Source organism: Erpetoichthys calabaricus, chromosome 9, assembly GCF_900747795.2.
Source record: "Erpetoichthys calabaricus chromosome 9, fErpCal1.3, whole genome shotgun sequence".
Taxonomy (NCBI): domain Eukaryota; kingdom Metazoa; phylum Chordata; class Cladistia; order Polypteriformes; family Polypteridae; genus Erpetoichthys; species Erpetoichthys calabaricus.
This window is the reverse complement of record NC_041402.2, coordinates 8,649,197-8,667,643: the sequence shown is the minus strand read 5'-3', so window position 1 is coordinate 8,667,643 and position 18,447 is coordinate 8,649,197. Positions and strand designations below refer to the sequence as shown.

The 18,447-nt window shown below is 40.0% G+C and overlaps 1 protein-coding gene across 5 annotated transcripts in view; it reads left to right on the top strand.

The window, feature by feature from the left end:
• The window catches only part of golga2 (golgin A2), a 138,878-nt gene that overhangs the window by 12,600 nt on the left and 107,831 nt on the right, over nt 1-18,447 (top strand). For all 5 annotated transcript variants that reach the window (XM_051931966.1, XM_051931964.1, XM_051931965.1 and 2 more), the window contains exon 2: nt 12,973-13,092. In XM_051931966.1, coding sequence (XP_051787926.1) covers nt 12,973-13,092 — 120 coding nt within the window. The remainder of the gene's footprint in view (nt 1-12,972; nt 13,093-18,447) is intronic.

The window sequence follows — 18,447 nt, the reverse complement described above, 5'->3', positions numbered from 1 at the left end:
CCTTTACCTGGCCATCAGTTATGAGCAGCCCATACTGATGGTCAGAGGTGGTCTCTTTCTCTGGCCATTCCAGTTGAATTGGTAGTAGTTGTGGTACTAGTCGGTGCATCCCACTGCCACCTTCTTCCAATATCTATTAAGAACTGGTTCAGAGCTGTGGCCTTGTCCTTATCCTGTTCTAGATCCTAAGCCCTTGATTTCTCGAGCCCAGTAATTATGCCTAGTACATTCCAAAAATCCATCCTGTGTGTCTGAGCGTGTTTGTCTTGTATTGTAGCTTTGTAAGCATTCTTCCATTCACTCAGCTTTATCTTCAACTCTCACTGTATGCCTTTCAGAGTCTTTGTTACGAGATCTGAATGCTCTCTTCTTCTCATTCAGGAGACATTTTTACTCCTTAGTAATCTGGAGCTTGTTGTTTGGAAAGCATCACCCTGTCTTTAAGGGAAGTTAATGTGGATAGTGCTTTGAGTATTGAGAAAAGCGCTATATAAATGTAATGAATTATTATTATTATTATTAGTCTTTGATCCAGGATTATACTCCTTTTTATATCACAAGACTGTTACATCCATTCGTCTGTTTTATGTTGGGTGTTGGCAACAAGAACATTAACATAACTTGCTTATAAACAAATTACTCCTGCTTAGCATTTCAAAATGATATAAAGGATTTAGCATTCTGTCCCCACCTAGGGTGTCCTGTATCAAGCTTGCATGTTCTCCTTTTATTGAAGCGAGTCCTTCACATTCTATTTGCTCACTAGACAAATTCAAATCAAAATCAAGTCGCATTTTACTTGTTGCATACAATTACAGTATGTACACAGTACGATATGTGATAAAATGCTTACTGTGTTTCCCCAAAAATAAGACCGGGTCTTAAATTAATTTTTGCTCCAAAAGATGCACTAGGGCTTATTTTGAGGGGATGTCTTTTATTTATCCATGTGCAACAATATACATTTATCCAAATACAGTCATGTCATCTTCTGGAATATCATCATAACTCTCCCCATTCAAACCCTGAATTCCTGCCTGAATTTCTTGCTACTCCAGCCGCTTTGAGGATCCTCCAGGATCGATGTGCCTGCTTCGATGTTTGATGAATGGTTCAATGTGGTGAAGCAAAATGCTGTCATACAAATGTATTCATAGTGCTTTTATATTCAAGCGTCACGACAGACTGAGGAGATCGTTCCTCCCCCACACTATGCAACTCTTCAACTCCACTATGGGGGGTAACATTATGCAAAGTTATTGGCTGTTATACTTGCATTTTTATCACTCTTTAATATTGTTTTTTATCAATATATATGCTGCTGGTGGAGTATGTGAATTTCCCCTTGGGATTAATAAAGTATCTATCTCTCTGTCTATCATATAGTGCCCTGTCTGTCTGTCTATCTATCTATCTGAATTTCCCATTGGGATTAATAAGGTATCTGTCTGTCTATCGATCGATCGATCGTAATGACACAATATATTTTAAAAGTGTTGCATACCATCTTCTGTCCCGTCTTTTTTTATTTATTTATTTATTTTTTTGCATCTTTACAATACCATCAGAATGTACGGCGGCATATTTGAGCCACAGAGAAAGGAAAGAAAAAACATAAGGGCATAATGAATATGTCTATTTAGTGATTAAAAATTTTGGCTTTAACCTCATAGTTTACTTTATCATTAAAGCAGACCGTCGTAAACGTCCTCTTAAAACCGACCCAGTTGTTAATCAATTAGGCACTTCTGGGGCTTCCTCCTGACCTGACAGCAGTGGCAATAGATTGCCACACAGAACACATCTTTTTACAGTATATAAAATTCTTTTTGTGTTTGAAACGGAAATTACGTATGACCACAGAGGAACAGGAAAAACATTCTTAATACAGTAATCCCTCCTCCATCGTGGGGGTTGCGTTCCAGAGCCACCCGCGAAATAAGAAAATCCGCGAAGTAGAAACCATATGTTTATATGGTTATTTTTATATTGTCATGCTTGGGTCACAGATTTGCGCAGAAACACAGGAGGTTGTAGAGAGACAGGAATGTTATTCAAACACTGCAAACAAACATTTGTCTCTTTTTCAAAAGTTTAAACTGTGCTCCATGACAAGACAGAGATGACAGTTCTGTCTCACAATTAAAAGAATGCAAACATATTTTCCTCTTCAAAGGACTGCGTGACAGGAGCAGAGTCTGTCAGAAAGACAGAGCAAAGCAAACAAATCAATAGGGCTGTTTGGCTTTTAAGTATGCGAAGCACCGCGGCACAAAGCTGTTGAAGGCGGCAGCTCACACCCCCTCCGTCAGGAGCAGAGAGAGAGAGAGACAGATAAAAAAATCAATACGTGCCCTTCGTGCTTTTAAGTATGCGAAGCACCGTTCAGCATGTCGTTTCAGGAAGCAGCTGCACAAAAGATAGCAACGTGAACATAATCTTTCAGCATTTTTAGACGAGCATCCTTATCGTCTAGGTGTGCGAACAGCCCCCCTGCTCACACCCCCTACGTCAGGATCAGAGAATGTCAGCGCAAGAGAGAGAGAGAGAGAAAAGTAAGTTGGGTAGCTTCTCAGCCATCTGCCAATAGTGTCCCTTGTATGAAATCAACTGGGCAAACCAACTGAGGAAGCATGTACCAGAAATTAAAAGACCCATTGTCCTCAGAAATCCGCGAACCAGCAAAAAATCTGCTATATATATTTAAATATGCTTACATATAAAATCCGCGATAGAGTGAAGCCGCGAAAGGCGAAGCGCGATATAGCGAGGGATCACTGTAAACCTGATTCTTGCCGAGAGAGCGAATGGTGACATAGTTCTGGCTGTAGCGTCCTGGGGAATCACTTCTACATTATTAGATGGAGGCCGTAGAGCACATTCGGCATTGCAATTACCATTAAACCTCGCTCATGACAGCATACGTAAGGGCTCTGGAAAGGCAAATGTCTTGGAACATTCAAAGATAATAGTTTGGGATGAGTGCACCATGGCACATAAAAGAGCTTATGAAGCCTTGAACCGAACAATGCAAGGTCTCAGATATCCTACCAAAATAATGGGAGGTACTGTCGTTTTACTCGCAAGAGATTTTTGTCAAACATTACCAGTTATTCCACGAGGGACACCAGCGGATGAACTCAACATGTGTTTAAAATCCATGCTTCTCCCACAGTCAGTTATATGTTGCGTGTTCTCGGGTAGGTACACCAAAAAATGTATATATTTGTGCACGTAATGGGCAAACAAAAAATGTAGTATACCCAAAAGCACTGCAGTAGTACTCAATGTATCTTTACTTCTTAAATGTTAGTGTTTTACTGTTTAATAATTTATACACTTCTTGTGGTGTTCAAATTCTTTTATCAAAATACCAGTAACGGCGCACTGCTCGATAACGTGCAGTGAATACACTTGACTTGAACATTCAGAGTATTCATACTTTCTCTGTACGTTTACCATTCGTTTGCTCAGAGGTTGATGTGCTTGCTGCTTCCTGAGTAGCTCTTCTTTTCTCCACCCTAGCGGCCCGCTGCTTCTTTCGTCGGCATCTTTTTGCGTTAAAACCGATTAAGTTAGTTTTTGTGTTGCAATTACTTAGTACGTTTTCTTTAACCTTTCACTTAAGCTGGCACTTAAGTCTTCAATCTGCCTCAAGAATGATTAGTGAAGGTGGTAGGGAATGAGAACGGCACCCGTATGCATCCGCCGCACAGCCACCCTGCTGCGTGCTGCCGAGAGTTGATTCTACAATAAAATAAAATAAAATTAAAAAGAGTAATAAAATCATCACCCCGAAAGCGGATAGTAGACGTCACGTAGTATATGCGTACCAAATTTCAAGTCAATAGGTGAAACGGTTTGCGAGCTACAGGTGATTTGAAATCCTGGACTGACAAATGAACAGCCACGGTAGCGTATTATAGAAGATTTTACTGTTTAATAATTTTATATTTATATGCAATGTACTTCTTATATATTACTTCATATTCTCATATGATAATGATGTTAATAATGTTGTTTATATTGATTTCTATGTTGTTGTAAGTGCTCTTTATTTGTGGAAAAATAAAATTTGCAATTAACAAACTTATTTTATAAATATTACATTTTATTTTTTTCCCTTGCACTCAGTGAGCGAAACCACTGGGTAATCAGCTAGTTAAATTTATAATAATCCAGCTCTCTGCACATTTACAATTCTTAGATTTATACTTGATATCACTTTTATGGTGAAATGCATTAAAAATATGTGTGTTACATTTTACTGATAAATCATTAATTTAAATAATGAATACTGTTAATAATTATGCATATGGGGTGGCAGAGCGGTAGCACTGCTGTCTCGCAGGGAGTCGCGTCTTTTGTGTTCCCTGCTTGGAGTTTGCATGTTTTCCTGGTGGGTTTCCACAGTGGGCTCAGTTTTCCATCCAAAGACATGAAGGTTTGGTGAAGCTACAATGATGCCAGTGTGTGTGTGTGTGCGCTTGTGTTCACCTTGTGATGAGCTGATACCCCGTCCAGGGATTTTGTCTCTGTCGTGTGCTGATGCTACAGGAATGGGCGCATCCCTGGATTGATGGATGTAATCATTAAACATCCTTTTCAGAGATATTGTTGCAAGGTGTCCTCGGAATTTAATGGATGTTTAGGGCACACGCGTCGCATTGCGTGAAGTATAAAGCTGGCCTTAGACGCCTTACTTTTCAGCTGATGATCTTGACTAGGGCTTATTTTTGGGGTAGGGCTTATATTACAGAGCAGCCTGAAAATCATGCTAGGGCTTATTTTAAGAGTAGGTCTTATTTTTGGGGAAACACGGTAGTTCGTAAACTCCAAAACTATGCATTGGAAGAGTATTAAAGAGAATAAACATTAAAAATCAATATGTACAATTCACTGGTCAACAAGCATTTTGCTACTGGGATTCTTTCGCCTGTACTTTAACAACTTTCACTTGCTGACTCCAAATCTGAAAACCGTTTTCGTCCAGCAGCACGCCCTGTTTTTTAGTTATGATGTTCCAGGTCTTGGACAACTAGAGTGACTGGACAGTAAAGGCGATGCGTTTCAGAATTTAAGAAATAAGTTTGGTCTCGAGAAATGTGAAGCCAAAATTAAGGAGGGTGTTTTTGTTGGCCCTGAAATCCGTGAACTGATGCTTGACAAGGAGTTCAAAAGGAAACTGAAGCCCATTGAATCGGCACCCTCATTCGTGCAGGTTGTCCAGAATTTTTGTTGACAGTCACAGAGCAGAGAATTATACTGAGCTTGTGGAGAATACGAGGAGGGGACCCAAAAATAACCGGAAATATTTTTAAAACGTGTTTAATTTTCTGTACAAACTACAATTAGTCTCCTTCAAAGTACTCTCCATTGGCGGAAATACACTTGTCTAACTGTTTGTTCCATTGTTCGAAACATTTTTTAAATTCGTCTGAAGTAATGCCCATTAATGCTCTGGTCGTTTCTTGTTTTACCTCTTTGACGTCAGCAAAACGCCTTCCTTTTAAGTCTTTTTTCATCCGAGGGAACAAAAAGAAATCGCACGGAGCTAAATCCGGTGAGTAGGGTGGGTGGTTCAGGGTTGTCATACCGTTTCTTGCCAAAAATTGGCGAATGCTGAGAGCAGTGTGAGATGGAGCGTTGTCATGATGAAAGAACCAATCACCCGACTCCCACAAATCGGGGCGTTTCCTTCTCACACTGTTGCGCAACCTACTTTAACAAAAAAATTCACTGAACACAAGCACAACCTTCCAGACTGATGGCACTTGGCAGACTGACTTGTGAGGAGTGTAACTAGATCGCCCTAGCAGCCCAACCACGTACTATAAGTACCAACCTAACAACAACAAAATTCTGGTTATTTTTGGGTCCCCCCTCGTATGCTGAAAGTATATTAGTTTACAGGAGCCCGAAGGTCACTGACGATGTTATTTTTTTACATTCTCATCTTGACTTTTTTCCACCAAATCTAAGCGATGTCAGATATGAGCATGGGGAAGGATTTCATAAAGATATAAAGGTGATGGAAAACTGATATTGGGGAACATTCACGAGCATGATGGGTGACTACTGTTGGTTCTTGCAAAGAGAGACGGATGTGCAGTACAAGCGCAAAAGTGAGGGCCTCAGACATTTTTGGGCAGGCTGACCTCACTTTTATATTGAGGTAAATTGACATAAATATGCTGTAACGTGTCTCTGGTATCGTCTTCTGGTTTGTTTTCAGAATAAACACATCAAAACAATTTTGGTGGGACAGAGTCCAAACTCCAGATATCGTGTTGATACATTAATATTCAAAAGTGTCAAAACGTCAATGATGTGTATTTCAAAAACCTGACGTGCTAGCTTAATTCCGATTTCATATATGAAATCACTGTAAAAAAAACTTAATAGAGAGCTGCTCTGAAGCTCCCAGAAGCAAACAAAAAATGTTTTTTTGTAGACCAGTGTTATAAATAAGTAATAAGAGAATTGGCAATAGGGCATCATGTGACTTTAGGCACCATCCTCCTTTAGGATGGTGGTGGCCTGGTCAGAGGCTCGACTGTAGGCAGTGATGATGTTTTCTGACCTTCACACAGAGAATAGCCCGTTATTAGGATTGCTGGTATTGCTAATAATTTTTTTTCCCCTGGTCCAACATTGCTTACTATAGATGTTCTGGAAGTCGGAGATTACTCCGCTGACTGCTCTGCTCTGTGCAGAGCCTTGAGGTTTCCAAACCAGGTGGTAATGCCTTCTGCCAGGATACATTTGATGGTGAATCCTTAGAAGTGCTTTAAGAAGTTCTGGGAGAACAGCCTAAAATTCCTGAGCCTTCTGACCTGGTAGAGACATAGTCATGCCTTCAGTAAGGTGTCCAAATTCTTTGATCGGGCTAAATCCTCTGTGATGTGGACAATGAGGGATCTGAAACTGCGCAGCTTTATCCACCGGAGTGCTGCTAGTACTGAGGGGGTGGTTGTGCCTGTGTGGTTTTCTCCCAAAGTGCACACTTGGCTCCTTTTTGCCTTGCTAACATTCAGGTGAACGCTGTTGTCCTGACACCACTGTGACAGACTTTCCACTTTAACAACAACAAGCAAGCATACCTAGATAAAGATCCGGCCTACCTCAACTTTGTCATCTGCAAACTTGACAGTAATGTTAGTCATGTTCAGCCATGCAGTCCTATGTATAGAGGGGAGTACAACAGAGGATGTGGAACACCACCCCGTGGAGCCTCTTTGTTGAGAGTGAGGGATGATGGAAGTGTGGTTACCCACTCCGACCACCTGGTGTTCTGCCTGTCAAGATGTTCACAACCCCTCTGCACAGTGAAGTGTTCAGGTCTTTGAGCTTGGTGATGAGCTTAGAAGGGTATATTGCATTAAATGCTGAATTGTTGTCTGAGTCGTCAGTCATCATCCAACCCGCTATATCTTAACACAGGGTCACGGTGGGGGGGGGGGTGGGGGGGGGGTCAGCCAACACAGGGCGCAAGACAGGGACAAATCCCAGGCAGGGCGCCAGCCCCACCGCAGGGCACACACCAAGCACACTGACTGATGACTGTTGTCTGATTTGGTTTTGTGTCCCATTGTGCCCTCTCATAGACTGGCATTACATCAATGTCATGACATGCACCTGAAACTGATAGGAAGGCTGTGGCGTCCTGCCATCCTGTGCTGGAACAGCTGCGTTCAGCAAGGCATGTGCTTAATGGCATCATTCCCACATTGGATATTGTCCTGTGCTTGTTTTAGAACATTTGAGTTAAGTGTGTGCAGTGTACAGTTTTAAGGTGAATCGCACTAAGTTTATTTACTTAGCAAGCTGAAGAAGGCATGGTGCTTGGCATAAAGTGTCACAGCCTTACTTTGTGTGGACTGTTGGTTGTTTTGCTCATGTTCAAATTGGCGACCTAGTGATGCAGTGGACAGAATTGCTGCCTTATAACTCATGAATCTAATATGCCTTTGGTTGTGGTGTTTTTAATTCTTCCTTTAGCTTGTTTTTATGTTATTGCATATTTTTCTTCTCAACTTCAAAAATGTGCCGTTTGAACGCTATCTTTTAAATTGTCCAACTGAATAAGCCAGTATATTGGTGCCCTGCAAAGGAATTTTGAGTAAAATCATTATTGTCTTCATTATTGTGGGGTGAGAACTAGAATACTCATTCGATCTGTTTCTTATATACAAACAACAACATTTATTTCTACAGCACATTTTCATTCAAATAATGTAGCTCAAAGTGCTTTACATGATGAAGAAAAGAAAAAAAAAAGACAAAGTAAGAATTAAAATAAGACAACATTAGTTAACATAGAATAAGAGTAAGGTCCGATGGCCAGGGAGGACAGAAAAAACAAACTCCAGACAGCTGGAGAAAAAAAATAAAATCTGCAGGGGTTCCAGACCATGAGACCACTCAGCCCCCTCTGGGCATTCTACCTCACATAAATGATCAGTCCTCTTTGTATTTAGGGTTCTCATGGAAGGACTTGATGATGGTGGTCATGTGGACTTCTGGCCTTTAATCCATCAATGGAGGGACATCATGGTGCTTTGGTTAGGTGGTGGTGGCGGCGGCGCAGGTCGCCACCACAGAAAACCGGGAAAAGTAACCGAAGAGAGAGTTGGGGTTAGTCCGGATTGTAGAGCCACCGTGAATAGTTATGATAATTAATTGAATATACAGAGCATCAGGATTAAACTAAAATGAAGTTATGAGAAGGCCATGTTAAAGTAATGGTGTGTTTAGCAGTTTTTTAAAGTGCTCCACTGTATTAACCTGGCGAATTCCTACTGGCAGGCTATTCCAGATTTTAGGTGCATAACAGCAGAAGGCCACCTCAATACTTGTTTTAAGTTTAGCTCTTGGAATTCTAAGGAGACCCTCATTTGAGGATCTAAGGTTGCGATTTGGAATATAAGGTGTCGGACATTCCGATATATAAGATGGAGTGAGATTATTTAAGGCTTTGTAAACCATAAGCAGAATTTTAAAGTCAATCCTGAATGACACAGGTAACCAGTGTAGTGACATCAAAACTAGAGAAATGTGTTCGGATTTTCTTTTCCTAGTGAGGATTCTAGCAGCTGCATTCTGCACTCGTTGCAAACGATTTGTCTTTTTTGGGTAGTCCTGAGAGGAGTGCGTTACAGTAATCTAGTCGACTGAAAACAAACTAATTTCTCTGCATCTTTCAATGATATAAGAGGTCTAACTTTTGCTATGTTTCTTAAGTGAAAAAATGCTGTCCTAGTGATCTGATTAGTATGCGATTTTAAAATTCAGGTTACAGTCAACAGATACCCCTAAATTCTGTACCTCCGTCTTGACTTTTAATCCTAATGCATCAAGTTTATTTCTAATAACCTCATTATATCCATTATTGCCAATCACTAAAATTTCTGTTTTCTCTTTATTTAGCTTTAGAAAATTACTATTCATCCATTTAGAAACACAAGTTAAACATTGTGTTAGTGAAATAACAGAGTCAGGGTCGTCAGGTGCTATTGATAAGTACAGTTACAGTGTGTCATCAGCATAGCTGTGATAGCTCACGTTGTGCCCTGAGATAATCTGACCTAACAGAAGCATGTAGATTGAGAAGAGCAGTGGACCCAGGATAGAGCCTTGTAGAACACCATATAGAATATCAGGTGTCTTTGAGTTATAATTACCACAACTAACAGAATTTTCTCCCTGCCAGGTAGGATTCAAACCAATTTAAGACACTGCCAGAGAGGCCCACCCACTGACTAAGGCGATTTCTAAGAATATTGTGATTAATGGTATCCAATGCGGCACTCGGATCTAGGAGGATGAGAACAGATAAACGGCCTCTGTCTGCATTTACCCGCAAGTCATTTACTACTTTAACGAGTGCAGTTTCTGTGCTGTGATTTGTTCTAAAACCTGACTGAAACTTATCAAGAATAGCATGTTTATTGAGGTGCTCATTTAGCTGCATAATGACTGCCTTCTCTAAAATTATATTTAAGAAAGGCAGGTTAGAAATGGGTCTAAAAGTGTCAAAAGCAGAGGGGTTAAGATTATTTTTCTTGAGTAGGGGTTTAACTACAGCAGTCTTAAGACAGTCTGGGAAGACCCCCATATCTAATGACGAGTTTACTATGTCAAGAATATTATCAATTAGCACGCCTGATACTTCTTTGAAAAAACTTGTTGGTATTGGGTCGAGGACGCAGGTGGAGGGTCTGAGTTGAGAAATTATTTTATGTAAATCAGGTAAATCTATCCTGGTGAAAGAATTTAATTTGTTTATAATGGAGTACTGGGGCTTAAGAGGATCCGCAGTGTTGGGGAGATATACTATATTATTTCTAATATCATTAATATTTTGATTGAAAAATACAGCAATGGCCTCACAAGTTTCACTGGAAGTATTTTGGAGGCATTCCTTTGTGTTACCTGGGTTTAGCAAACGATCAATCGTAGAGAATAAGATTCTGGGATTACTAGCATTGTTATTTATAACAATAAATATAAATAGCAGCGCCACTCAAGACGAACTGTGTTATTGTATTATTTTAACCTTCAATATCTCATAGTGGATAGTTAGTTTAGTTTTTCTCCATATACGCTCGGCTCTACGGCATGTTCTCTTTAAATCAGACACTTTGGGTCTTCTATGGTATAACAATGCTAGAAGATTCTTTAACTGTCTTTTCAGGTACAACCATGTCAACAGCAGCTCTCACCTTAGTATTAAATTTTTCTACCTTACTATTTACATTATCCTCGCTATTATAGTTAGCACTATAAATGGACTGATTGCTTAGAATGTTTATAAGTTTTAAAGCTGCTGATGAATCAAAGAAGCATTTTTTAACAATATGCTGCTCATGAATATTTTCTATCAATATTTTTAAATTTAAAATGGTCTGATAGACCAATATCAATGATCTGCTTTACACCAACTTTTAGTCCTTTGGTAATTACTAAGTCTAACGTATGACCTGCTTTATGTGTAGGCTGATTAACTAGTTGTCTCAAATCAAGAGAGTCCAGGAGGTTCATGAATTCCTTTACTTTTGGGTCACATGGATTATCGATATGAAAGTTAAAGTCGCTGACTATTAGGAGTGTGTCATGGTGTCAATAATAATTACGAACTAAGTCTGAGAATTCCTCAAAGAAAGTCAAATTAAATTTAGGAGGTCTATACACGGATAATACTAGAATGTGAGAATCTCCCTGAATAACAACGGCGAGATACTCAAAGGACTTGAATTTACCAAAACTGACATCTTTACACTTTAACCGGCATGAGTAAATGTTTGCTAAACCGCCGCCCTTCTTTCCCTGGCGATCCGCACGAGTAAAACTGTACTTTGGAGGCGCAGATTTGATTAAAACGGCCGCGCCATCTGAGCTAAGCCACATTTCACTTTCAAAATCAATTTTTCTATCACTAATAAGATCGTTGATGAAAAACATCTTGTTGGTTAATGCTGTAACATTTAATAGTGCCATATTTAATGTTTCGGAGGAGCAGAGCTGAATTCTATGTGCGTTATGGGTATTTGAAATAGAAATGAAGTTATTTTTATTAGTGCCTCTCTGTGCGTATTTTTTATTTAATCTATAATCTATTTTTATAGTTTTAATACATTGTTCATCGAAAGGTGTAATTGTAATTAAATTATTAGTGTTTATGCCGCACTGCCTAGATTTTGTACGTGCACTGAGATTAGTTATTAGAGTAGTAATGCAGTGCATTTTTGTAGTAGACTTTGTTAAAGAATTCATGTCCTAGCAAAGCATTAACATTACGGAAGGGGGTAGGAGTAGAAATAGACAGTCAAGAGAGACGAAGTACCTTAGTGATGTTTTCGGAGAGGACCTGGGCGCTGAATCTATTTGGATGCAGACCATCCTGCTTGAAGAAACGCGGCCTCTCTCAGAAGAGGTCCCAGTTGTCAGTGAACCTGATGTTTTGATTCTTGCAGAAGCCTTTCAGCCAGTTGTTTAATCCCAGCAGACGACTGAAATATTCGTTTGAATTGTTACATATGCATTATTTTCATTTTATCTTTAAAACTTCAGTTAAAACAATATTTGGAATTAACTTTTCTTCAAGATCGCATTGAATTTTGATTCCGTGTTTGGACTTCCATCGTGACAACACAACGTATAACTGCCCGTGAGTGAATATCGTTTCTTTTTCTCTAATAAATAAACCAACTTTTTCGAATGTTTGTCTCTGTGATTTCTTAATTATCATAGCAAAAGCTATAAACGTTTTAATACAAACGGCATATCAAGATCTCCTTTGGTGTCTGTTATCCGCTGAAGATGTACTACATTACCTTTCTTGTCACCTGTTAAAATTTTACATGTTAGAATTGTTTGACCAATTTTGAATACAACTAATCTTGTTTCATTGCATAGTCCATCACTCAGATACAAATTACGCAATAACATTACGATACATTCTTCTTTCAACAGTAATTCGGCCGGTGGAAGACCGGATGGTGTTAATGCTTGTAGATATTCTATGGGATATTGTAAATTTAATGTTTTCGTTTTCCACATGATCACTACGAGCTGCTTCAGCATAGTCTGTTAATACACATTTAATCAATTTGACGTGTAACCAATCGACAGTTTTCATGTTAATTCGTTTGACTTCGTTTCTCGCTGCCATATTTAGATGAATGGGTGATTCTAAACTGGATCTTCGTGTGTGTGTTCATAAGTAAGCCCTTTAATGGATTGGTGTCTGTCCAGGTTAAGTGCCAGAATGCACCTGATGACCGTGGTCATGTTTGAAAATAGTTGTAAGTAGGGTGTGACTTGAAAGAATCTCATGGTAAAAGTCTCCATCTCGTCGGACTTCCTTCCAAAAAGTCACGTCTTGTAACAGGATTAGTCTCATCCCAAGATTTTTTTATTATAATAGAGAGATTAAGCTGCTTATTCGTTTTCCTTTGTCTCTTGTCCTAGCTGAAGGAATATCAACAGAAGAATACCCCATTGGTGAATACTGGAACGAAAAAGAAGAGGAAAATTAAAGAAGAAAGTGGTCAAGATTCTTTGAGTAATGACAGGCACTCTCCGGAGAATGTAAGTCATTTAAATATATTGGTATACTCCTCTTATTTAGGGGTGAGGAATATAACCTGCGTAGATGTTGTACTGTTAGAAATTTGCACCAAGTTGTGGCTTCAGGTGTATGGTTTATACTGGTAGAGAGAGGATTTTGATGTCTACAAATTGTGCCACCAACATTGTTACCCGAAAGAGTTTGGTATTTTTTACTGTTGACCCCATTCATAGTTTAAGATCCTGATGCATTTAGCTCCAGTGAAAATGTTAACCTTGTTTAAATTTGGAAATCCGAATAATAGATCTTCACTAGTTCAGTTCTTTAGTTAGTGTCCATCCACAAAGACTATACAGTGATCCCTCCTTCATCGCGGGGGTTGCGTTCCAGAGCCCCCCGCGAAAAGTGAAAATCTGCGAAGTAAAAACCATATGTTTATATGGTTATTTCTATATTGTCACGCTTGGGTCACAGATTTGCACAGAAACACAGGAGGTTGTAGAGAGACAGGAACTTTATTCAAACACTGCAAACAAACATTTGTCTCTTTTTCAAAAGTTTAAACTATGCTCCATGACAAGACAGAGATGACCGTTCTGTCTCACAATTAAAAGAATGCAAACATACAGTGGTGTGAAAAACTATTTGCCCCCTTCCTGATTTCGTATTCTTTTGCATGTTTGTCACACAAAATGTTTCTGATCATCAAACACATTTAACCATTAGTCAAATATAACACAAGTAAACACAAAATGCAGTTTTTAAATGATGGTTTTTATTATTTAGGGAGAAAAAAAATCCAAACCTACATGGCCCTGTGTGAAAAAGTAATTGCCCCCTTGTTAAAAAATAACTTAACTGTGGTGTTTCACACCTCAGTTCAATTTCCGTAGCCACCCCCAGGCCTGATTACTGCCACACCTGTTTCAATCAAGAAATCACTTAAATAGAAGCTGCCTGACACAGAGAAGTAGACCAAAAGCACCTCAAAAGCTAGACATCATGCCAAGATCCAAAGAAATTCAGGAACAAATGAGAACAGCAGTAATTGAGATCTATCAGTCTGGTAAAGGTTATAAAGCCATTTCTAAAGCTTTGGGACTCCAGCAAACCACAGTGAGAGCCATTATCCACAAATGGCAAAAACATGGAACAGTGGTGAACCTTCCCAGGAGTGGCCGGCCGACCAAAATTACCCCAAGAGCGCAGAGACGACTCATCCGAGAGGTCACAAAAGACCCCAGGACAACGTCTAAAGAACTGCAGGCCTCACTTGCCTCAATTAAGGTCAGTGTTCACGACTCCACCATAAGAAAGAGACTGGGCAAAAACGGCCTGCATGGCAGATTTCCAAGACGCAAACCACTGTTAAGCAAAAAGAACATTAGGGCTCGTCTCAATTTTGCTAAGAAACATCTCAATGATTGCCAAGACTTTTGGGAAAATACCTTGTGGACTGATGAGACAAAAGTTGAACTTTTTGGAAGGCAAATGTCCCGTTATATCTGGCGTAAAAGGAACACAGCATTTCAGAAAAAGAACATCATACCAACAGTAAAATATGGTGGTGGTAGTGTGATGGTCTGGGGTTGTTTTGCTGCTTCAGGACCTGGAAGGCTTGCTGTGATAGATGGAACCATGAATTCTACTGTCTACCAAAAAATCCTGAAGGAGAATGTCCGGCCATCTGTTCGTCAACTCAAGCTGAAGCGATCTTGGGTGCTGCAACAGGACAATGACCCAAAACACACCAGCAAATCCACCTCTGAATGGCTGAAGAAAAACAAAATGAAGACTTTGGAGTGGCCTAGTCAAAGTCCTGACCTGAATCCAATTGAGATGCTATGGCATGACCTTAAAAAGGCGGTTCATGCTAGAAAACCCTCAAATAAAGCTGAATTACAACAATTCTGCAAAGATGAGTGGGCCAAAATTCCTCCAGAGCGCTGTAAAAGACTCATTGCAAGTTGTCGCAAACGCTTGATTGCAGTTATTGCTGCTAAGGGTGGCCCAACCAGTTATTAGGTTCAGGGGGCAATTACTTTTTCACACAGGGCCATGTAGGTTTGGATTTTTTTTTTCTCCCTAAATAATAAAAACCACCATTTACAAACTGCATTTTGTGTTTACTTGTGTTATATTTGACTAATGGTTAAATGTGTTTGATGATCAGAAACATTTTGTGTGACAAACATGCAAAAGAATAAGAAATCAGGAAGGGGGCAAATAGTTTTTCACACCACTGTATCTTCTTCTTCAAAGGAGTGCGCGTCAGGAGCAGAGAATGTCAGAGAGAGAGAGAGAAAAGCAAGCAATCAAAAACCGATAAGAGCTGTTCGAGCTTTTAAGTATGCGAAGCACTGTGCGGGAAGCATGTCGCTTGACAAAGCAGCCGTAAGTTAGCCCAGCAAGGAAGGGAGCAACGTGAAGGTAGTCTTTCATCATTTTTTTTAGATGAGCGTCCATATCCTCTAGGGGTGCGAACAGCCCCCATGCTCACACCCCCTCCGTCAGGAGCAGAGAATGTCCGAGCAAGAGAGAGAGAAAAGCAAACAATCAAAAATCAATAGGTGCTCTTTGGGCTTTTAAGTATGCGAAGCACCATGCAGGAAGCATATCGCGCAAAAATGCAGCCAAATATAAGTCCAGCAAGGAAGGGAGCAATGTGAAGGTAGTCTTTCAGCGTTTTTTGAGGAGCGTCCGTATCCTCTAGGGGTGCGAACAGCCCCCCTGCTCACAATATATTTGAGGAGTTTTATTTAATATGTAGTACGTGCTCTGATTGGGTAGCTTCTCAGCCATCTGCCAATAGCATCCCTTGTATGAAATCAACTGGGCAAACCAACTGAGGAAGCGTGTACCAGAAATTAAAAGACCCATTGTCCACTGAAATCCACGAACCAGCAAAAAATCTGCGATATATTTTTAAATATGCTTACATATAAAATCCGCGATAGAGTGAAGCCGTGAAAGTCGAAGCGCGATATAGCGAGGGATTACTGTATATATATAGAGAGAGGGATATAAGATGGGGGGGGGGTGAAAGCAACAAAAAGGCCATCTTCAGATTGTTGGGAAATGGTTCAGATTTACAAAGTCCGACTATGAGCATAAAATGCTTATCTGCAAACTATATTGGGGGACACTTTTAGCTGAAGGTGATAATATAAGCAAATGCTTGAATCGTGTAAAGATGGCACAGTGTATGTGAGTATCCAGAATGTATGTGGATGTACTCTGAGTCTGGTTTGAAAAGAGGAGTCACAATCTAAACTAAATCATTAACTGGTTGTTGTCTTTTGTTACCTACCATCAGTGCACCTTCTGGGAGAGGACATGGTGGCAACATTGTCACCTGTCGCAGATCCATACTTAAGCCACAGGCAGTTTCAAGCTTATGTTTCTGCAACGTGGTCTGTAACTTGAAGTACAACTTTGTGTACAGCACACCCTTGTTTTCAAATTTTTATTCTAAGCACACAGCTATTTGAATACTCAATGATGCATCACTTTTAATGCTTTAATATTTTTTTTTAAACTTGCTAATCTAATTTTATTTTGAAGTAGTACTTTAGTTAATAGGAATTTTAAGTATTGCATATTTACTTATTTAACTCATGAACATAATTTTGCTTACTTGAGCTGTGCAGAATGTTAAATGTTAAACTTTATGTCCGTGTTAAATTTCAGAAATATTAACAAAACTACCCAGTTAGTTACTGAGAATCTAATCGCTAAATCCAGGCAATAAAAACTTAAGATATAAAACCTTATGGCCTTTATAAATTATGTAGGTTGGGGGGGAGAGAAAAACATTGTTTAAAACATTGTACTGCATCAGTGGATTTGCTTTCCTTGGTTACAGTTATCTGTGGTTTACTATGACCTGAACATACGAGGGTTGTCTGGGTTCCGCGCGGAATTTTATCGTTTGTCGAGTGTCAGCCTGTCGAAACCTGTTCTGCTGTGTAGAGGGATTATTCAAGTGGTTGCATGTTTTTGTTCAGATGTTTTGCTCCCTCTCTCTTCCTTCAGAATGAACACGAGAAGCAAACGAACTGAGAGTGCGCAGCCGGCGCTAGCTTTTCTGATGGTTTAATCCGCTCAGTGGAACGCACCATGTTTGCCATCTTTTTCAACATCGATGGCATTATCTTGTCAATTCCGCTGATGGAGGGGACAACTGTCACCTCTGAGCGGTACACCACTCAGTGCCTGCCTGACGTTTTTTCTGCGATGGCTAGAGGCCGGTCCAAGAACTTGCGAAGGCACTTTTTGCATCATGACAATGCGCCAGCCCACACGGCTAATGCGACGAAGCATTTCATTGAAGACAGTGGTGTCAACGTTTTGAACCCGCCACCCTACTTGCCTGATCTTGCACCATGTAACTTTTGGCTCTTCCCGAAGGTGACAGAACCCCTGCGAGGCCACAACTTCGAAACTCGAGAGGAACTGATTGCAGCTGTCAAAGAACAGCTGGACAACCTCCCAAAGACAGCCTTTCACAAGTGTTTTGCAGCGTGGGTCAGAAGATCCCAAAAGTGCATTGATGTTGGCGGTGAATACTTGGAAAAAGTTTAAAAAGGATCGAAGTACATGAGAAAAATAGAAAAAAAAATCCTTGGCTACCTATTTCGAGTGATTCCGCGCGGAACCCAGACAACCCTCGTATTAAATGGAAAATTCCAGAAATAAATGATTCACAACTTTCAAATTACGCTCCATTCTTAGTAATTGTTTTCTCAACTTTGGATACACGGCTTGGTATCCGCATCGCTGCATTTTGTGCTTTGCATGAGTCAAAAACCCAACATCTGCCCCTGTGTCTAATGTGATTTTTGCCACACCAATACGTTCATTCAAGTGAGAGAGAGAACAGCAGTATAATACACTGTAATGTATTTTATTATCTAATTTTGGTAATGTCTTATTGTGAATCGTTTCAGTGAAACTATCCCGAGCATGTACGAGGGGGGACCTAAAAAATAACCGGAATTTTGTTGTTGTTAGGTTGGTACTTGTAGTACGTGGTTGGGCCACTAGGGCGATCTAGTTACACTCCTCACAAGTCAGTCTGCCAAGTGCCATCAGTCTGGAAGGTTGTGCTCGTGTTCAGTGAATTTTTTTTTTAAACGTAGGTTGTGCAACAGTGTGAGAAGGAAACGCCCTGATTTGTGGGAGTCAGGCGATTGGTTCTTTCATCATGACAACACTCCATCTCACACTGCTCTCAACATTCGCCAATTTTTGGCAAGAAACGGTATGACAACCCTAAACCATCCACCCTACTCACCGGATTTAGCTCCGTGTGATTTCTTTTTGTTCCCTTGGATGAAAAAAGACTTGAAAGGAAGGCATTTTGCTGACGTCGA